The sequence below is a fragment of the Centroberyx gerrardi genome, chromosome 7, assembly GCF_048128805.1.
Source record: "Centroberyx gerrardi isolate f3 chromosome 7, fCenGer3.hap1.cur.20231027, whole genome shotgun sequence".
Lineage (NCBI taxonomy): Eukaryota > Metazoa > Chordata > Actinopteri > Beryciformes > Berycidae > Centroberyx > Centroberyx gerrardi.
Window position 1 is genome coordinate 12,180,456 of NC_136003.1, and position 21,641 is coordinate 12,202,096.

The 21,641-nt window shown below is 40.8% G+C and overlaps 3 protein-coding genes and 1 non-coding gene across 4 annotated transcripts; 3 read left to right on the top strand and 1 right to left on the bottom strand.

The window, feature by feature from the left end:
- Positions 1-3,256: 3,256 nt before the first annotated feature.
- Positions 3,257-10,301, top strand: kri1 (KRI1 homolog). The gene is made up of 18 exons (XM_071918506.2): positions 3,257-3,424; positions 3,639-3,715; positions 3,849-3,954; positions 4,050-4,149; positions 4,230-4,287; positions 4,384-4,433; positions 4,820-4,916; positions 5,043-5,120; positions 5,247-5,359; positions 5,514-5,742; positions 5,912-6,082; positions 6,236-6,311; positions 7,245-7,369; positions 7,525-7,687; positions 7,943-8,073; positions 8,539-8,603; positions 8,719-8,814; positions 8,921-10,301. The coding sequence occupies exons 1-18, from the start codon at positions 3,340-3,342 to the stop codon at positions 9,420-9,422; spliced, it is 2,322 nt and encodes a 773-aa protein (XP_071774607.2). The 5' UTR covers positions 3,257-3,339; the 3' UTR covers positions 9,423-10,301.
- LOC139926733 (Z30 small nucleolar RNA) lies at positions 8,220-8,318 on the top strand. Its single transcript, XR_011785322.1, has one exon. It is a non-coding gene; the product is annotated as a Z30 small nucleolar RNA (small nucleolar RNA).
- A 573-nt stretch (positions 10,302-10,874) lies between the features above and the next one.
- Positions 10,875-15,919, top strand: spc24 (SPC24 component of NDC80 kinetochore complex). The gene is made up of 6 exons (XM_071918522.2): positions 10,875-10,961; positions 12,738-12,923; positions 13,440-13,584; positions 14,983-15,087; positions 15,471-15,547; positions 15,670-15,919. The coding sequence occupies exons 2-6, from the start codon at positions 12,755-12,757 to the stop codon at positions 15,774-15,776; spliced, it is 603 nt and encodes a 200-aa protein (XP_071774623.1). The 5' UTR covers positions 10,875-10,961; positions 12,738-12,754; the 3' UTR covers positions 15,777-15,919.
- A 1,548-nt stretch (positions 15,920-17,467) lies between these two features.
- Positions 17,468-21,413, bottom strand: s1pr5a (sphingosine-1-phosphate receptor 5a). The gene is made up of 2 exons (XM_071918500.2): positions 21,291-21,413; positions 17,468-20,340 (listed from the first exon to the last, which is right to left on the bottom strand). Exon 2 carries the CDS (start codon positions 20,000-20,002, stop codon positions 18,797-18,799), a length of 1,206 nt encoding a protein of 401 aa, XP_071774601.1. The 5' UTR covers positions 20,003-20,340; positions 21,291-21,413; the 3' UTR covers positions 17,468-18,796.
- Positions 21,414-21,641: the final 228 nt, after the last annotated feature.

Genomic DNA, 21,641 nt, shown 5'->3' on the forward strand with positions numbered 1-21,641 from the left:
GGGAGAAAAAACAGCTCTCTGACCCTGTGGATCTGCAGTCAAACCCCCCAACATCATGTTGAGGGTCTCTGACTGCAGGCAAAGTTCAAGGCTGCGGGCGGAAGTGTAAGTTGATAACATAGGAAAAGATACAGTGACACACATCTATAGATACACATGTGTAGGTAAACATGCAGATAAGCAGACAGATCGTCACAATGCCTCTCAGGCTGACTTTCAGATCTCCCTCAGCAGAAAAGATAAATATATGCTAGTTAATAAAGGACGACTTTATCATGCTATAGTTTTTGTTTTTGGCATGAGGCAGCAGAAAAGCCCTGATTTTCAAAGAAAGCTTTGATCTGAATCCTGTGACATCATTAATCATTGATATATCAACAAAGGGTCACGCACAGCTGGGCCATTCCAGTTACTTCCAGGGATGAATTGAACACGTGTTATCAGTCTGGTAGAAAGTCAGAACATCCAGTCTGGTAAATATACTGTACACCTTTCTGACTGCAGCACAGTTTTGAGTGAAATATTGTTTTCTTTTCACTTGTTTGTTGACTGAAATTGTTTTTTCAGAAATGTATAGTTAATATGGTATTTCGTTTCAAGTTTTCGTTTTGATTTTGAATAACAGGCTATAGTAACAACATGGCACACAGCATACACACAGAACAGGGAATCCCATTTTGTACAATCATGCAAAAATGTAAGTTCTGAGGCATTTTCCCCATTTCTGAGCATTTCTGAGCAAGTTCCCATAAATTTCACCTGTTGTTTAAGATATATGCTCCTCCATAGGGCAAAGATAAGGCCCTGCTGTGAGCGGCGTTACACCTGAGCCTGCATAAACAAAGACTACCAGTTGGGTCCATGGTCCATCATTGACCTTTGCCCAGAGTGATGATGTTTTGTTGGAGATGTGGAGAGAGACCGGCCCACTGTGGGAAGCACACACACCACACACCAGCCAGCAGTTTGACTCGTGTGTTTCCATTAGTAAGGCTATTAGATCAGGGTTGTTTGAGGAGGATACAGTCAAACTTATATGGTCAAAATTAGTTATAACAGTCTAACTTTACAGTTCTTACATTCTCAAAAACCCATTCATTTTTTCAGATTCACAGTTTCAGATTATCTCCTGTTATCACAACTGGGATGTAGTTTTGTTTGACACTTCTGCTGAAACAACTGTTTAAATCCAATTCCAATCAGTGGGGTTTGAAGCATTTGAATTGACACACCCTCTGGAAAGCCTCCACTCTGCAGGTTTGCGTGATTTCAATTGGAACTGTCTGCAAAGTAGGGTCCGAAATATTGTCTGAAGTTACTCTCTGAATTCATTCAAGAAATACCCTATTTAAACTGGTTATTTGAAAAACATTACAAAACACATTATTCCTATCCTGAGGCATAGTTCTTCATTTGAAAACAAATTCATGAAAAGTAAGTAATATAGGCCCTTTAAGAACCATAAATCCAGCAACAGTTTAAATCAAATATATATTTGCATGCCACATGTGTTACTTTGCAGGCTATCTCGTATTATAATGGCAATATCATAATCTCCCATATCCTCATTTGTCATAAACATGAGAGCAGAAGAAACTGGACTGGTCTTTGACCACTCTAGGCTTGGCCTTCTTATTTACATTTCCCACAACAGTTTCATTTAGGGGGCAGACGAGGGACATGGGATGGGCTGGATGGATCATGTTTGGACTTGCACTGATGTTTTGCACCTTACATTTGCTTTTCCATATGCCATACACCCAGAGCCATCTGTGGATGATAAATATTTAGTGTGAGGCATGGCTTGCCAAGCATCTGCCTTACCAAACAGAAGTCCCTGACTGAGGCCAAAGCCTTTTATTTATCTGGTTAGATGGCTATGCATGAGTTGTCTTATTCTGATCCAGAAGACAATCCTGATCTCTTTGTCTTATATTCATACTGCCATAAGTCATGGCTGAGTCATGACAGTCAAGCCTAATTAATTTCTGATGCTCTTTCAACGGAACAGGTTAATCACAATCACAATCACTTTACAGCACAACAAAAGACATAGATACACACCAAAAACAAGACAGAACAAGCACATCACCACTTCAAAATGTGTGTGTGTGTGTGTGTGTGTGTGTGTGTGTGTGTGTGTGTGTGTGTGTGTGCATATGTGTGTGCATACGTGTGTGCCTGTGAAAGGCACGTGTGTGAGTGGATAAGAGAGCACTAAGGCAGCGCCATGGCAAGTCCCAGGAACAAAGAGAGTAAATGACAGACAGGCGAGATGAGCTCAAAGGTCCTTCAGCAGGGAGGGAAGGGAAGGGAAAGGAATGCCTAGTATGATGGGAGCATTTTAAAAAAGACCTGGAGGGTTACAGTGACGAACACACACTTTTCCATTATGTTATCGTCCCATTTGTGTGAAGCCAGGTGCCAATCTCCATATTCTTATAACCAGCAACCAGCAGAATAACACAATGGAGAAATGTATCCTCATTGCTGGAGCCGTTGAAGATGTATTTTTTTCTTAAACCTCTCCAGTACCTTTGTGAATGAATTAGAATTGAAAATTGTGATGGCCTGAGAGTGTAGAAGATAAAAGACAGTCTACTTGATTGTAGGTAAGTTGACATTTTGACATGTCATGTGTCACAGCCTCACCCCCTCAGGTCTTCCAATACCAAGTACACATCCTCTATCTGGGGAAGGCAAAGCTGGCTCTGTTAGTGATTCAGCAGCCTCTTTCTCATCAGCAGTATTGTTTGCTTTAGGTGGGATATGGTATTTACATATCCTATAGGAGACTGACTGGCAACTACTGATAGAGAGCTTTGTGTGTCAATATTAGGCTGATGTTGGCATTTGAGGTAAATAAAGTTCAACATGTATAGGCATGGGCTTAGAAATAAACAGCCTCATGCATAATAAGAACTGAATGTTTACAGTGTGGAGGACTTGAACACCTACATGTAGATATATTTTCAGCTATCACTTTTACATAATTTTCTGCATTTTCATATTTCTGCTATAAGCAATGAGCTCACCAACATTGCCTCAAAAAACTGCCTATTATTGACAAAATAGACCGAAATAATAATGTAATTATTATTTCTAAAACAATGAATGGGTCAAAAGGATGGAGAGAATTTTTTTCTTTTTCTTTTTTTTTTTTTTTCCTTCCAGAAAAATAGTATAAGTGCGCCCCCAAAAGGAGAAATGGCGTAACCTTTGAACTGAGCACCGGAAACCACGTGGTTCAGCTTTTCACATGCTGAGGTAGCAACAAGAACTTCTCTTGGTTTGTGTGTAGTTTTCAGTTTAATTAAAGCGAGCTGTTTTAATGAAGCCATGTCAGGCAAATCGGAATTGAAAATCAACTCCAAGTTTGCGGAGAAATATGACAAATACCGACAAAAAGAAGAGTTACAAAGGCGTAAGTGTGTTTGCAAGCTAACGTAGCTAGCTAAACTAACGGGCTAGCGACCCGGTGTGTGGATCTGTAGAGCACGTTAAGTTAGCTGCTTCATAGGAGGTAAACGGCACGTGTTTTGCACGTCGCTGTCTCATTTGTGAGTATAATTTGGAGAGTTTCCTCGTTGCACAAACAACAGGGAATTAACAATGCTGTGTCCTGTGTTACTGTACAGTGAAGGACCGATATGGAGACCAAGCTAATGAGAGTGAATCTGGGTCGTCTGACTCCAGCTCTGACGACAGTGAAGTGGTGAGCATCAAAGGCTTTTTCACTTTCCACAATCTCTAGTTAACTTCACCCAACGGTACATCAGCCAATAACTGTACCAATGATGTACAGTTACGCTTGTAGTTGTCTGACTGTCATCTTCATTTTCCCTTAGGAACTCGACCCTAAACTGGAAAGAGACTTCTACAGAACACTGTCACTGCTAAAGAAGAAAGACCCTAAAATTTATCAGACAGATGCCAAGTTCTACTCTGAAGAAGGTATGGTCAAGCATAACCATCGTTGCTTTCGACAACTTATTTCTTTGACGTACACCTGTTTCTGTAAATAAATCATCTCAATCGGTTGCATCCAGATGCGTCCACCAGTGACGCCAAGCCCTCCACCTCAAAGAGAGCAGTTAAGCCCATGTATCTGAAGGACTATGAGCGTAAAGTCATCTTGGAGAGGGAAGGGTGAGTGAGCTGCTCTCGTGCGAGCTTTTACAATATTTGACCGCACCACAGCAAGTTGTCTGATGATTTCTTATTAACAGTAAATATGAAGATGATGACGAGGACAGTGATGATGAAGAGGCTGCCAGGAGAAGAGAGGTATGTTGTGTTACAAAATAATGTCATTTCTTTAGGAATTTGTAGATGCTATATAATGACAGCCATTTTATTAATCGTCATTGTTTTCTTTTAAAGAGAGCTGCATCTCCTAGTTACATTCAGGAGCAGAGGGATCTGAAAGCAAGGTAAGGCCCAAACAATCTAGGGTGGTATACAATATTCAAGGCTCCCACAGGCCTTGAAAGTTTGTGGATGTGAGACAAATAAAATACGTTTTTTAACCTTTAATATGTTTTTGAAAAGTACGTTCTTTATTCAAATATAGCTACCAAATTCATCAGTATGCCTCGGCTATCTGGATCACCACTTCCGAGGTTTAACATGAACACTATGAGGCTGTTATGAGTCTAATTCTGACCAGTGTCATGTATTGCCCCAAAACATGACCATTTGGAGTCCAAACAAGACATTGAAAGTCACTGAAAAGTCCTTGAATTTGCTGTATCAAGTGGGTGGGGGACCCCTGAATATTATTTGCAGTTTATTTGCCACTTACAAAACCTTTCTCCAGCTTCCGTAAGTTCGTCCAGGACAGTGATGAGGAAGGCAGCGAGGCAGAGGGAGAGTCCCGGCTGCTGACCAGGAGGACCAAAACACAAGAAGAGAAGGTCAGAGTCAATGGACTACATTAAAGCTTTTAACAAATGGCTCATCATCTTCAAATGGAGATTGTGTAAAAGCAGTTGCTTTACTACAGACACACTTGTCACTGTGTAATCTACATCTGTCTATAGGATAAAGAAGAGGAGGATTATGTGGAGTGGCTGAAAGGCCAGGCGGAGCTAGAGGGTCCGGAGGAGGTGCAGGACATGGTGAGTGTGTTATTGGGTGAGAAAGAAAGAAGAGATTGGGGAGAGTGTAAAAAAAGGGTCTGAAAATGGGGCCTTTTTTTTTACCCAATGACATCCTACTAATGGGACATGTTTGTGTTGAGGCAGAAGTACCTGAGGGACTACTGGAATGACCCACAGTTGGACGAGAAGGAGCGTTTCCTTAGGGACTTCGTCCTTAACAAGGGCTACCTGGAGGAAGACGATGACGATGACGACCGGTAAGTTGCCTACCTGTCTGGATTTTGACCAGTTTTTATATTGTCTGTCAGTGAGAGCTGTGAAGTGATAGTAATGTAGACCATTCATATGCAGCCATATAGAGATATGCAGCTTGACTGTACACTAATTGTTCCTGACCGCCGATGTTTCAAGGATCCCCACCTATGACGAAGTGGTCCAGGATGATGTGGAGGATTCGGAAGAGGAAGGCGAATCTTTCTTGGAGCGCCAGGAGGACTTTGAGAGAAGCTACAACTTCCGCTTTGAAGAGCCGGATGCTCAGCAGATCAAGACCTATCCCCGCAACATTGCCACCTCTGTCCGCTCAAAAGATGAACGGAGAAAACGAAAAAGGGAGGAAGTGAAGGAGAGGAAGCAAAAGGTCTGTGTGTCCCTTGAAAATCTGTTTTCATCTAGCGATGCCCTTAAACCCCCCCACTTTTACCACTCTACCTCAACTTTTCAGTGTCAGATATTCATATGCCTTAGCTAACATAACCCTATCTCTTCTCTCTCTTCTTCCTCTGCTCACTTTCTGCTAACCATTTCAGGAGAAAGAGCAGAAGCAAGAGCAACTGAAGCAGCTGAAGAACCTGAAGCGGAATGAGATCATGGAGAAGCTAAAGAGGCTTCAGGAGCTGACTGGCAACGAGCAGCTCGCCTTCAGTCAGGCTGACCTGGAGGGAGATTTTGACCCGCAGCAACATGAGCAGCTCATGCAGGTGCATTGGTTTATATATATATATACACACACACACACACACACACACACACACACACACACACACACACACAGATCCAAATAATGAGATACAGCCACAAGATGAGTGGGTTTTGGTTTTTCAGCATTTTTGTTGTCATTTTCCTATTTGCAGAAATTCTTTGGAGATGATTACTATGGAGGAGATGAAGGAGAGAAGCCTCAGTTTGACGACGATGATGAACTTGAGGGTAAGCTCCTGTTTATCTGCATGTTACATATCTGGTCAGTGACTATAGATTTTGACTATAGATTTTGATTGAGTCAGTGTTGAACTGCACATCTGTAATATTTAGAGGCCATCTGATCGCCCTGTTTATTACTCCCATGTTTGATCCTATGGTGGTAATCCCTACTGGCCTGCAGATGGCACTGATTGACTACTTGACAATTATATACTCAATCAGTTGTATACTAATCAGTGACATAGAAACCCATAGTTCAATTTAGTAAAGGCTGTGCAAGCTTTATATACCTCTCTTTCTCTAGATGAATCAGTTTCATGGTGTGTTAAGATGGTAATGTATAAGTAAAACAATGTAATTGTACAATGTTGCCATTTTATTTGCATGAATTCCTGAAAAATAAAGAGTCCTTAATTCCATATACTTGATGTTTGCAAGGAATCATGGGTAGTGTTACGTAGAGAAACTTGGATTGGATTAGATGCTTGTGTTCTCATTCCTCGCAGTAGTTGTAGTTGAGATGGGCCAATCGTTTTGGATTTTATATATCCTATTGATTGTAGAACATTTGGTTGATTATCTGATGAAGCAAGCACTTGATTATGGTAATGATGTTGTCTTTGTTTTCAGTTTCTTCAATAGATACTGTAGGTATGGTCAATGGTCAAACATAGTTTCACCTGGTTATTTTTGCAAAACTGTAAACTAATGACATTTAACATATTTGTACTCCAAACCCTTTGCTGTCTCAGTAAAAGATTAGAGGTGTTGTCTATGTCCATGACACTCATTTTAGAAAATGCTTAGTTTTTTTATTTGCCAATTTGCTCATGGCTGACAAGCATGTAACTAGCACTACGCTCAATTATATTAATCATCATGTCAGTGTATCATGCACTCTAACAAGATGTGACTTCTGGCTTCTTGTGTGTTTAACAGAGCATTGGAACTGGGACAAATGGACAGGAGAGGGAGGAGAGGAGGAGTATGGTGGTGAGGAAGAAGAATATGATGGAGAGGAGTATGAGGGCCAGGAGCCCAACTGTGATGACGCAAACTTCATTGTGAGTCGACTCACTTTTACAAAAAACATAATTTCATCCTGGTTTATTCAGAGGTGGTCACCTATATGTTGCTATAACAGGCTGGACAACCTCCTTTGTTATGTTGGTGGGGGTAAAGAGAAAGTTGGTTACCAGATTTCATTCTATTGAAATAGATGGATGCAGACTATGACCCCAGCCAGCAGACTGCCTCCAAGAAGAAGAAGAAAAAGGAGAGGAAGAAGATGAAGAAGGAAGATATCCCACAAATGGGAAAGAAGAGAAAGAAGTCTCACTTTGCTGAGGTCATCACCCAGAACAAGCCTGTGTTTGATCCTCGTAAGTGTCTATAAACCTCTCGTCATTCATTCAAGTTTGTCAGAGCTATAGGAGAGCTTTTCCCATTCCCAAGAGCACTTCCCATTTGCTGTTTGAATGACTGTAAGGTCAGAATATTGAACTTGTATAGTAGGTTAGTGAGATGTAACTATATTATGTATTCAGCATAATTTGTGTTGAAGGTGACAGATTTGGGAGAAACATGATTTGACATTGATTATGCATTTATATAACTGAAGGTTGTTTGCATTTCAGAGGAGAAAAGCTTTGAGCAGTACTTGGATGAGTACTACAAGCTGGACTTTGAGGACGTCATCGACGACCTCCCTTGCAGGTTCCGCTACAGGCAGGTCCTGGCCAACGACTTCGGCCTGACCACTGATGAGGTGGGAATGCTGGTGTGCGTAGCGTGGCACATCCGCTGACTTGATGTCCAAGTCCAGCATACTTCAGTAAATGGCTAAAACGAATTAGAAGACTGGACATTTTAGGCCTAGTTGATTGTTGGTTAAAATGCTGCAATTCCCAAGTCCTGCACTGATGAGCCTTGATGTGTCTGAGCTGGTATTGCTGCCCTCCGGGGACGGCTCTGACCAGTGAATGATCTCAAATTAATCTTCTCTCTGAGCAGACAGGGAGCGATGAGATAAAGCAGCAGCAAATGCAAAATGCATTGATTAATTGGCTGTGCTGTGTTCAGTATACATAGTGATTAATTGTTGATCATTTTGGTTAAATATTCAGAACAGATGTTAAATCCCACCTGGATGTTCAAGAACGTGCTGAAACTGTTGCAGAAAGACATGTTTTATGTGGTTTGATCTAATGGTAGACATTATTTCTCTCCTAAGATTCTAAATGCTGATGAGAAGGAACTGAACCGATGGTGCTCTCTGAAGAAGACCTGCATGTTCAGGTACTGATTCTGTCCCTCATGTAAAAATAGTTACTCTGTAATTATATAGATATATACCTGTTCTGTTGTCTGCGGTAAGTGATTACACTTTCATCATTCTCTCTTGTTCTCTCAGGTCTGACAAGGAAGAGATGAGTGATTTGAAGAACTATAAAATCAAGGCACAGAATGAAAACAAGAAGAGAGAAGTTCTAAGCTCTGTATATTCTGAGTGAGTATTGGCCAAGGCACATACTGATCAGACATACCCCTCTTATTAAATCCTACATTACTGTAGCAACACTATGGTTAATTATTCAATGAATTTTGTACTACAGGGAGGACAAAGAGGCGGCGGAGGCCAAGAACAAGGTGGGGAAGAAGAGAAGAGATCGTCTGAAGGATGCTGAGAACCAAGGCAGAGGAGCAGAAGAGGGTGAGGCGGCCTCCAGTATGGACTCCACAGAAGAAACACCAGCCCAAGAGCTTAGAGAGGCAGGGGGCAGTGCAGAAGAAGAGGAAGCGTTCCTGATACCCAAGAAAAAGAAGATGAAACTGGAAGAGGAAACTCAAACGGTTATTGCTGCTGAGGAGACGGCAGATAAAGCTGAGGAGGTCAAGAGCAGGACTGAAAGGCCAAAATGGCCCAAGAAGAAACACAAGCAGCCAGGCGGACGCCTCATATCAGGACCCGTCAGGGTGAAAATGGGTGGCCGGGAGTTCAGCAGACAGAGACTTAAGGCCTACGGACTGAACCCCAAGAGACTGTACTTCAGACAGCTTGGCAGACAGAAACGAAAAGTGCAGGAGAAGAAAGAAAAGCAGAAGAACAAGGAGTGATGGACAGTGGCACTGAGCCGCTCATTACTTTCTGTGCATATAGACCTTGAAAATAACTTTTCACTTTCAATGTTTCACTTTTCCACTGTTGTATGATCCAGCGTTGGCTCTTTGAAACCACAGAGATTTTAACAGAAATTAAGAAACAAACATTTTTGGACAGTGGCATAGCTACATCCATAAATTCTGAATGGGTGCCTACAATTGTTCATATGCTCACACTCATTTAGTGATTGATATAACATTAATTTCTCCTCTATAGGCCACAGATTATGGGGTCCACTGGGTATTAAGCCTATTTGTTGAAAATATGAATCAACCTATTTCACCAGTGTTCAATAATGCTGAAAATCGAAAATTCTCTTTCAAATACCCGGTCTCCTGTGAAAACTTTTAAAATCGTTGTATTGCTGCATTCTTCTTGCATACACTTGAATTTCACAAATTATCCACAACAATAAACATTTTTTAGTTTGGTTGTAATTTGATTTCATGTTTCAAATGAACCTAACTGGTTTTCATTTTGTTGCCAGTCCACAAAACAGAACAGTTGAGGAATAGTGACGCTGTGTGGACACCTGAGATATTGTTTTCTGTGTATTTTTAGACGTTCTATTCTTGACTAAATTTACTGTCAGTGATAGGCTAATATTGCTTCATACTTTAGGAACATGGTGCCCTGGACTCATTTCCTCAGGTCTTTTCTGTTAACACAAAGTACTCTCACTTAATTGATGTTTAACCCACATCTGAAAGCATGTTCAGTGCCATCTTTCCTTGCCAGAGAGGCATGGTATAAGCCAAGAAATAAACCAGGAAAGTACATCTCCTGAGGGAGTTGTGTGGGCTCACTGAAAGCAGTTGGAATGGCTTGCTTCAAAATGAGTTGAATTTATTGGAGTTGATCTGTTGGACCTCCAGATATCTATTCTCACTGTGCCATTAATTTCTACGATCAAAATAGAATACAATTTTAATATCTTATAAAGTATAGAGCATATTAAAGTGTAATACATCTGCATGTCCCCTTATGTACCTCCACATTTCAAATTTGAACATTAACATTTTTTTATTCCAGCTATAGTCCAAAGGTTTGGAGAAAAAGTTAATAATTAAAGAATAATCGAGGAAATCTTGTGGATTATCGTTTTCAGTTGGCCCACTAATTATCATATTTTAAACCATAGGGTTTTTTTTAAATTTCACAATCGAAACTAGAAGGGCACTCAGAGAGCGCAGAGCTCCGCCAAGGTTCGTGCTATTATTGCTTGTTCGTGAGTCGGATCCGGATCCGCTCCAAAATTTAATGGGTTCTTTCTTGGCCCATGCTACACCCTTACACGAAGTTTCATGAAAATCGGGCCAGTAGTTTTTCCGTAATCCTGGTAACAGACAAACTAACAAACGGCACCGAAAACATAACCTCCTTGGCGCAGGTGGTGTTTTTGAATGATGAACGTCACCGGATGTGACGTTGAGGCGCGCTCTGGGTCAAATTTTGAATCACGGAAAAGAATAGTTCGTCGATTTAGTCCTCTGGTATGTTGTATTTTGCCTGATTTTGAATGACATTTAGGTTTATTCTTCCATAAACAGTCGCCACTGGATGCTGGATACATTGCATATAACTTGAGTTCTGTGAAGGTTTTCAGGATTTATGTTATAACTTAGTGTAGCTAGCCACGAAGCTAACGCTAGCCGTGTCACTGCGTGTTTATAAACAGGATAACGAAGCACAGCGGTAGTTTTATGTGGATAACTGAGCTGGTTCAGTGTTAACATTAGTTCACTGGCTATAACAACGTGTTGCCTAACTTGCTTTGATTGTCAAATTGAATGATATTGTTTGAATGCTATTGTAGATAGATATAATTTTATTAATGTGTCACTCCTCAACAAACAAGTCAAACAAAGCAACAAACACAGTAACCCAAAAAAAGAAAGAAAGTTGAGGACCACTCATCAAGAGTTACGAGACACAGGCTAAAAACAATACACATAAAAAAAAGATACTAGAATATATATATATATATATATATATATATATATATACATACATACATACATACATACATACATATATATATATATATATATATATATATATATATATATATATATATATATACATACATATATATGTATATATATATATATATACACATACATACACACAAATATACACACACATAAGTACATACATTCGTACAGATACATTGATACACATATACATACATACACACACACACGAGAGAAAACTAAAGGTCATATTACACAAACAAAGGATATAAAACAATCTTAATACTATAAAATTTAGACACTCATGAATGAACGTCTTCTGTTGAGAATGAGGTGGCAAGCTTAGGCACATTAGTTGATACAATATTTACCAGCTAAAACTACACAATTTATTTAAATCATCGTACTCATTAAAATTTTGGTTTGAAAGTTGAAAAAATAATTCAGAACGAATGTCTGTATAGAGCTCACAGTGTAAGAGTACATGGGCTTCTGATTCAGTAGAAGCATTATTACACAGGGGACAGAACCGTCTATCGGCTGGGTGTTTGTGTACCTACCAGTTTCTATAGCTAAAGGTGCAACTCCACATCTGAATTTAGCAAAGGCGCTTCTGTGCTGCCTTGATAAGATACTTTGTGCGTATGGCTCTGTATCAAAAGCACTTTTAAATAGGCAATAAGTGCGCAGTTTGTTACCCTCAGGTTTATTTATTAACTGAAACCATTTCTGTTCATCACTCTCTGACACTGCAATGTCAAAATTCTTTAAGTCATTTCTTGAATAGACTCTATCTGTGCGGGCAAGGTGGGACATATGCAAGGAGCTAAAAAAAGTTCTCACAGTGTACATATAATTTTTTACCTTAGTCAATTGGGAAGCCCACAGAAACACACGTTTACAGAGTCGACTATCAGGCATGCTACAAAGCCTCTGCCAATTCTTAAAAATACATGACCACTGGCGTTGCCATAGAGTTTTCCAACCCATATCACCCTGTATGGCAGCAGTTGGGGTGTATTTACCAACTCCTAAATAAAATCTGCATGCTCGGTTAAAGACAGCATTAACACAAGAGTAGCTTCTGTAACCCCAGACAGCAGCAGCATATGTCAGAATGGGTAAAACCAGAAGAATGGGTAAAACCATTGTATTAAACTGCGAGAGAGGGACTTCGCTGACTTTGTGGCTGTTCATTGTTGTCAATATGTGAGGCATAGCAATGACCACTCAGTAACTACATGGATAAAAATACAGTATCTTGATCTTAATTTGCCATATTGTGTGCTTCTGTAGCTGCCAGTGTCACCACAATGTCTCAAGCTCCTAATTTTCAAGACCTGGAGGAGACGATGGAGGCGCTGGTCCACTTCATCAACAGCAGCAAAGTTGAGAATCAGCTGAAGCTCGTGAGAGATGAGCAGCAGGCCTTTTTTGATCGACATGTAGAAACCAAGAAGATTGTGACACAGATTTTACAAGGTAAGTGATTCAGTATTTGTCTATTGTTTTCTTTCCTTTTGTTATTATATGTCCCTGTCCCTACCCTCAATGCTTTATAAAAAATACTACGTCCGAGTAGTGAACATGATTTAGCATTCTCAAATTGATCCTATTAAGTTCAACCTACTCTGAATTGTGATCCTATACACTGACTATCACACTACCAGACACTCACTACGCCCCTCAGAGCTTTTACCAACTATGCCGTTGCTGCTACATTGGACTTTTCTTTGGCTTTGTTGTGAATTGGTGTTATACAGTGCGTCACGTCTGCACTATGTATGAGGTCATGTTATTTATTGCACCTAGTGTGTCAAACCTGTGTGGTTGTAAAGTGTCAGCACCAGCACATTTCCTATGCTCCATTTGCACTTGGTGAATAACAGTGATTCTGAATTGGACATGTGGACCCACACCTGGTCACTATAATCTTTTGCATTAAGGTTCTCCTGGTCTCTTACCCCCTTGTCATCTCTCTCTCTCCTTCCTCCACAGATGTGGCTCAGACGGAGGAAAGTGTGGGCCAGAGCTTGCTGGACATGGAGGAGCAGAAGAACCAAGGGGAGAGGGAGCTGGAGAACCTGGAGGAGCAGCTGAGGCAGTACACAGCCAGGAGCCAGATCACTGACTCTGAATTACAGTATCTTTTATACATATTCTGTGCATGCAGGGTGTCCCATATGATGATTTATATTTGGGTGGCCCACTCAACAGCTGTGCAGTTCAATTTTTGTTTTAGATTAATTTTGGGTGGTAAGCTGATGTTCATACTTGGCCTTTCTCCTTTATGTAGTATAGAAAAAGGAAAGATGCTGTCAAGCACTGAAAGCGTACTAGTGAACTACAACAACCATGATTTATTGCGCCTATGACACAGTGCATGAACTTTCTGTGCCGACACCTGTGTCTGCCTTAGTTCCTGAACAAAGATACTGAGCTCGCTTATCGAATTGTCAATAATAACCCTTCTCTGATATATACTCACAACTGAGAAAAAACATCAAGCCCATCATTGTTTGAGTAGATTGAACAGAGGAATAAAGGACATTTCACACACAGCCTCCCTGGTGTGTGTGTGTGCGTGAATGTGTGCATGCGCGTTTGTGTTTCTGATCTTCCAGTACTCACAAAAACATTCAAATTTTCACCAAATACCATTTCGTATAAGAACTTAATATTAATTATTATTATTGACCTTGTAAGGAGAGAAGCATAAATAAAGTAAAACCAACATGGTATAGTAGATGAACGAAAAAATTAATCCTTTCTGGCCTTGCTGCACAAACCCTTTCACCTGACATCCTAACCCAGGTGTAGTGCCGAACAGCCGGATGCTTAACCCTTCATGCATCTATTAAATCTGACCATGTGAGCAACCTAGACAGGCAGGTAGAGGACAGGGTGAGGCTCCTCATTTGTCCTGTCTGAAGTGAAGTGTACTGTGCACCTATTGCACGTTCACCCAAGGTTTCTTCCATTGTTTCCTAATAAGGTTTTCTTTGCATGCATCGAGAGTCTAAGGCTGGTGGTGCTGGGTAGGTTAGGATATGTAGGATAGGTAGGCTTGCTATATTTGTGTGTGTTGTGCTTTGTTTTGCTTCCTTGTTTATGTTACATCATTCTGTTCTATGGTTGATTGTTGATCATTTAGATCTAGGTAGGCTCTTTCTCCTTTGAGACATACTTGTGATGAAGGGCTATGTAAATAAGTGAACTTGAACTGTGCAGTTTCAGCCCCTCAAATGACAATACACTGCCTGAAAACCTCTAATTGCTCAGTTATGTGATTGGGAGCATATAAACTAACAAAACAGAAAACGTCTTCTATTTCTCCCTTCACTGTAACCCATAACCCATATTCCTCCCTGGTGGATTAAACATTTACCCCACACCAGGAGACAGAAGGTCTTCCACCATGGCACTAAAAAATGTTGTGAGAGAATTTCTGTATTGCTCTTTGTCAATTATGTACCAATGAAAACCACCACCACTACCAAGAGGGTAGAAATCTTTGTTGGCAGCCTTAACCCTCCTCCAGGTTCCTGCAGAGGGAGTTTGAGAGTCTGAGAAACACTGAACATGAGCTTCAGACCCTGCAGCAGGAGGTGGATGAAGACACCACAGAGGTCATCCCTTCAGCAATGTGAGTCACACAGATGTTCAGTTAGGATTACTTTCTCCATCATTTTGTCCCAGGAACCAGCTAGCTGGTGTTGTTGTTTGTCTTTAAAGACAAAATGAAGTGAAAAATGACTTTTTTTTGTTTTACCTTGTAGCTAATTTTCCCTTTCTGAATGTACAGCTGTTTAACAATACATGCCAAAAAATATTATAATAATATTGAATACCCATTGCTTTTCTTTGGACTAGACTCATTTTATTGCAGTGAGAAATGATTGTGCATTACAATATGTGGAACAAATCATGAACACTGCTCTCAGATGGGTGGTGCTGCATTTTGTATGGTCTGGGTGGTAAATACACTTGTGGTGTATTTCCTGATTAGTTGTTTTTCTTCCCTAACAGATACGTTGCTCAGCTGTACTACAAAGTAACCAAAATCAAGTGGGAACATGACACAGAGCCACACATTTTGAAAGGAGGTACTGGCCTTTAATCAGTATTTTGTCACTATCATAACGGGTATTTTTTTGTGACAGCTGAAGTGTTTATATGTTGCCACAAGGTGTTAATGTTTGGTTTGTCTCTGGTTTTCCTCTTGCAGTGCACTATGGTGCAGATCTAGCCACTCCCATCAACATCGACACCGCTGTGCGATCTCGGACTGATGTCAGCGACCAGCTGTGGGGCTTTGTCAGCACCGAGTGGTAGATGAAGGATGGTGCCGGATGTGGAGATAGATGTCGAGAACGTGTTTGTGGTGTACATGTTTTGTTTGTCATGTAAATTTTTTGTGTTGGGTTAGGGTTGTTCTATACAGTGTTTTTATTGTTTTTATAAAAAGTAATTAAATATCTCACAGCATTGTGTCTGGTGGTTGTTTTGGTAATATTCATGTATTCCAGCTGCGTGGATTCATCAGAAGTATTTCACTTTGTAGATGCTTTATTTGTGATAGGCTAGGCAGTGTGAGATGTCCGCCACTAGATGTCGCTGCAAAGCCAGTTATACGCCGTGGCAGGTTTGGAAATGCAAATGAATACATCGGTTCCTTGGATATGCACAAACCCTGAGATGAGACAATGCAGAAAGAGTTGTTTATGGAGTGAGCTATAGTTTAGTCAACACACGCTTGGCTCTCAAGAGTGGTGACAATGAACGCTTCAGACTGTTTCTTGCCATTGATTTCCATCGTTAAGATATTCAGAAGCCATTTTGTGCTGATGCATCACTGCCATAGGCAATTCATACCTGAAAATGTACCATAAGCACTTTGACAATTCATTGAACTCATCTCACTGTTTTGCCAAAATACACTAAAGGGAAATGATGGACATTATAGTGATGAATAAGCATAAAATTGCAGCCAAATATCTCAATGATGAAAAAGAAGTACTGACTCATATCATAGTAGTATAGTGTCATTGAAGCATTTCTGCATTGCGTGACTTAAGTATCTCTTAGCTTAATGATATTTACCCACAGCCATGGGCCTGACAAACCCGTGTATGAGAACTGAAACGTCCTTCTTTGGAAAGTAGTCTTCATGATGATCTGCCAGTGCAGCGCGTGTGGTTACGAGTGGGCAGGATAACACGGGGTGCTGGAAGGTTTCATATTCGCATGTATCATCGCTTGCAGAACCACTCATGATAATGTGGTTTCCTTACGGTAAGCAGGGCATTAACTAGATTGTTGCTCATTTCTGCAGTTTCATCTGTCTTTCTTGGCCACAGGCACATGCCATATCAAGTGGTTAGCAAGTGGTTTGCATGGAGGTAGAGTTTTGAGTTAAGCAAAGGTTGAGCTGTTAGTCTTTGTTTCCCCTTTCATCAGTCTGTCTTGTTGAGAAGACTCATGTTTGAATAGCATACAATATCAAATACGCATGCATGGCATTTATATCTACAATATCAGGCTAAAATGCTGTGTATCGATTTTGGGAAAATAAGTTAGGCTACTTGATATTACATTAAATAAAGACAGATTATCCTATAAAAGGTTCGTATTTTGTTAGCAAAGGGTGCCTGGTAGCTCATAATGTCAGTAATAATCTGTAGTTTATTTTTTTTTTAATGTCAGCAATCATTTATAATAGGAGTCACATTTTTGTTTCATTTTGGAATGAAACAAATTCTTAAAAGAAAATATTGTTTTTTATTTCTTTGTCTCGTACTTTCCTGTAGTCTGTCATAATTTGTGTGTGTAATAGCAATGAGGTCAGATTTTATTTAACAGCAATGAATGGGAGGGACGGCTTCCAGTGAGAGATTTGGAACAGTAGTTCTTTCAGATATTAATGGTTAAAAACTATACTGAGAAAGAAAACTACTACTGAGGTGATGTTTCATTCCCACAAATACAGAATATCATACAAAACATTAATGTCAATATTTTTCACATATGTTTATTCATTCTTTGAATGCACATGTAACACTGGCATCATAACTTAAGTTTTTATTATACAAAATGCAGCTCTGATAAGCTCAGAGAGACTATAGTCATTTTATTTACATAGTATACTATGGAGCAATATGACAAATAGAACATTTTTCTTTACATTTATGTACAATATGATAACAAACGACGTGTCCTTTTTTTCAACTGTTATCATAATGAAATTGTTCTGCAGTACATTGAAACCCACACATTCTGCAGTCCGGGTTTTGACAGATTTCTATTGTGTGCGACAAGATTACATCTGCCACCGTTCACAGGAAAAATACATAAACATCACTTCATGGCACAAGAGCTGAACTTTCTGAAGGCTCTTGTTTTTGTCCACAAGCTACAGCGAATTGTCGACATATGATTGCCATATTCTAGTCCAGTAAACCAGGAAGGCGTCAACAAGCCTCAGCTGTCAGCTTTATTGCTCTCAATCATTCATCATCTGTTGCTACATATGTTGAAGGGACCTCCAAAGCTGTGCAAACCAACCAGCACAAGCCTCCATATGACGTCTTCTGTGCGTCTCCAGGCCACTGAGCCTCTGATCTTGGTCGAGGGGACTTCTACCCAATTCCTGCTGCCCAAAGTTCAGATGACAGAAATTACATGGTTTTGGCAGGAGGTTTTGGGTGTGGATGCTCCATGTTTGTAACAACATGTTATTATGTGCTACAGAAGGAGAGGAGATAAGGATGAGTCTCGTGTTTGGTCTTTGGCCACAGTCTATCAAATGTACAGCATAATGGCTGCATTTATGTGAAAGTTTTGTGATATGTTTCTGTGTACAAAAGCCAACACTGATGAAATAAAATGGCGGTTTTCCAGAAGGGAAGTCCTCTGATAACGACTTTACATCAAGCCTGGTTGAGCCATGTTGCACATTTTTTGATTGTCCATGAAAGACAAATTTTTCACAGTATGAACAGTAAACAACTTCTATACTACTAATAAAGTATGGAAATTTCCTTTTTTTATGATTACCATTTTATTGAAAATAGGTATGGAAAATTTCAAACAGCTAGGGATGGGCAGAAAAAGGTTTCTTCCTGATTTGGATATCTGACTGTTAGATACTCCAAGCTTACATGTTTCATGAGGATAATGCCAAAATCGTGGCAGAGTGCAGCACAACATCAGTGGGACATTCCTGGCGTAGTTTTCTCAGCTACAGTGCATGATTATGCCACACAACTCTAGAGAGAAGCAACCTGGGAGCATCGGTGCTCCGACTCTTAGTCCGAATACTTGCTCTCATTACTGAGTTAAACTGAGCAACCGAGTCATGTCTTCGACATCCTGGGGTAGATGGCTTTGATAGTAGAGGGTGTGAAGTTTCCGGAGGAAACTGTAGTCTCTAGGCCCTCCAGTCTGTGAGAGGCTGCGTCAGCCTTACTAGTGCTGCACTCCAGGAAGGGCATCCCGATCTTCTTCACTTGTCCATCTTTAGTCAGGAGGCAGTATTGGCAGAGCAGTCTGAGGATGGCCCTCCTCATGTCCTTGCTGGTCAGGGTGTAGATGATAGGGTTGAGAAGGGAGTTGAACATGGCGATGCCCAAGAAATAGTCTGCCTTGAAGAGCACTTGGCAGCTTTTGGCTGGACAGCAGAAGTCCAGCAGCAGGAGGATGAAGAGGGGCAGCCAACATGCAATGAAGACTCCCAGCACTATGGTGACCGTCTTCAGCAGGGCCATGTACTTCTGGGACTTGCGGCTAGGGCCTTTGCGCTGTGGACCTGAACCGAGGCGCTGGGTGTTGGACTTGACAATACGGAAGATGCGAACATAGAGCACTACGATGGACAGTAGGATGGCACTGAAGACGGTAATGCAGAAGAGGATGTAACTCTTGGCGTAGAGCGGGAGGACGGTGGAGCACTGCTCCAGCTGTCCCATACAGTTCCAACCCAGGACAGGCAGGACCCCCAGGAGCACAGACAGCACCCAGCTAGCTCCAATCAGAGCAAACATCCGTCCTTGCTTGGCCCCCTGGTACGGCTTCATCCTCACCATGGTAACGTGACGCTCGATGGCAATGGCCAGCAAGCTGATGACAGAGGCGGCCAGCATGATGAACACGCCCCCTTCCCTCAGGAACCACAGCACTGGGGTCATCTTGAGTGTGTTGGCCCCAGACGTTACAATATTCACCATGTAGGTGAAACCTGCAAGCAGGTCAGAGAGAGTCAAGTTGCCCAATAAATAGTACATGGGCAGATGGAATTTCTTATTCTTCCAGATAGCCAGTAACACCACAGCGTTCTCTAGCACAATGAGCAGGCAGACCAGCAGGAAGGCGATGGCCTCTGGTTTGAGTCCGTCCCTGTACCTGTTCTCCTGCAGTTTGCCTGTGAAGTTGTAGTGCTCCATGATGACTGCGTTGCTCTGGTATTCACGAAACATCCTTTGCAGGTAGCCTGCGGAGGGGATGATGGGGACCACAGATGGAGCCACGGCAGCATAGGCAGCATGGGAAGCCTTTGTTGCCATTTTTGTTATTTGTAAGAGCTGGATGCTGTCTTCTCTTCACCTTCTCTGATGTGTTTGTGAAATTAGGTCCACTGATAGGCTGTCATATAGTCCTTAGGTAGTGCATTATTTCTGCCTTCTTTGGAATCAGAGACAAAAGGCAGAAGTGGTGAAGTATATTCCGTGGGAAAAACAATGAGTTTCTTTTCCTTTTATTCTTTTGTGTAGGATTTCTTGTCTTCTGTCCTCAGATGAAAGCTGGTGAGATCCTGTTTCGTTGATGGTTTGAGAATCTCTGGTTTGAGAAATCACTGTTTTTCAATGCCTGGACTGTCCACTAGGAGGCTATGAGAGCCAGCCTGCATAACAAGGAGAAAGGAAAGTTAGTATTTGGCTACAGTAGATACAAAATAAGAACAATAATTATTAAAATCGGGCAACAGAGAATAAATTAATTTTTAGAAACCCTCTCAAAATGTGTAAATAGACAGTGACAGCTCATCAACATATGAGAATAAATTCTGTACTATGACACAGTGAGGGGGAAATAGCCTCCAATGTGGAAATGATCATTTGCCACCAAAGTGATGATGAATAGATCAAAGATTCTGAAAACTTTGCTTGGGCCTCTGATGGCAGAAAAAAAACCCCATGAAAACAACATTGAAGTCATGATCAAAGTTAATGACTTAGGCTACTGCTTTTAAATGCAAGTTTCCTTTAATCACTGTCTGTCAGTGTAGGCCAATTTCTGGATGAGACACGAATAGAAACACAATAGAAATGACCTAGAGGTCTTGTAGCATTTATACACACCCTATATCTTTGCTGTTCATTTATGCTTTTGAACGCACATTTCTCCACAATTCCTCCACATTCAGCCAAGGTAAGGCATTTGATGAATCTATTTTGTTGTTTCTACACTGTAAGCTTACTGATTAATTAGCCTACATTTCATACTTTTCAAGTTTCAGTCAATGGACAATTAATGTTAGTGCACAAAACGTTTTGAGAAATGCGCAGAGAAATATTAAATAACCATTTACGAAAAAGAACTATAGTAATTAGATCATGTATTTTAGAAGTATAGGCTACTATATAAATATCACAACAAAACTATTAGTAGGCCTACCTATAGCGATATCACAGACATACTATAGGAGTTTAAAAAAAAACAACAAAAAAACACACCATAAAGTACAGTATAAACGCACTACTGAGCACCACAGACGCACTATAAGCCCCTATAGGAATGTTATAGGAATAATATAGTGGTTTGTTTTTTTTCGAAAGGGACCAGCACACGCACCTGTAAAAACTTGGAAATATCCCGTGAAAGTTTGAAGAAGCAGCAGCAGCAGCTATCCCACGGCCAGAAACGGACACACGCTCTGTCGATCACCAAAGTGACATTTGAGTGTGATGTGGGAATAGACTGGGGCAGGACTGAACATGAAGTGGGTTGGTCTTAATGTTTGCCCTTCAACGATTTTTCCTCCCTCCCTCCCTGACCTCTCGAGTCTTTTGATTTGCCCTCAGGCGGCTTGGCATTCTCGATGACAGATTCCGTGTTTCTGTTTGTGATTATTACAGAGAGGAAAAGTTATTATAAATTAGATTGGCTTTATCAGTTAACGCTCAGGTAGGACTGCGTGGTGCA

Bases quoted from the DNA above. Each gene is read 5' to 3' on its own strand.
- kri1 (XM_071918506.2), top strand. From the start codon at position 3,340: ATGTCAGGCAAATCGGAATTGAAAATCAACTCCAAGTTTGCGGAGAAA. The intron at 3,716-3,848 runs GTGAGCATCAAA...ATTTTCCCTTAG, and splicing joins GCTCTGACGACAGTGAAGTG to GAACTCGACCCTAAACTGGA. The intron at 7,370-7,524 runs GTGAGTCGACTC...CTATTGAAATAG, and splicing joins GTGATGACGCAAACTTCATT to ATGGATGCAGACTATGACCC.
- spc24 (XM_071918522.2), top strand. From the start codon at position 12,755: ATGTCTCAAGCTCCTAATTTTCAAGACCTGGAGGAGACGATGGAGGCG. The intron at 12,924-13,439 runs GTAAGTGATTCA...CTTCCTCCACAG, and splicing joins TGTGACACAGATTTTACAAG to ATGTGGCTCAGACGGAGGAA. The intron at 15,088-15,470 runs GTGAGTCACACA...CTTCCCTAACAG, and splicing joins GAGGTCATCCCTTCAGCAAT to ATACGTTGCTCAGCTGTACT.
- s1pr5a (XM_071918500.2), bottom strand. From the start codon at position 20,002: ATGGCAACAAAGGCTTCCCATGCTGCCTATGCTGCCGTGGCTCCATCT.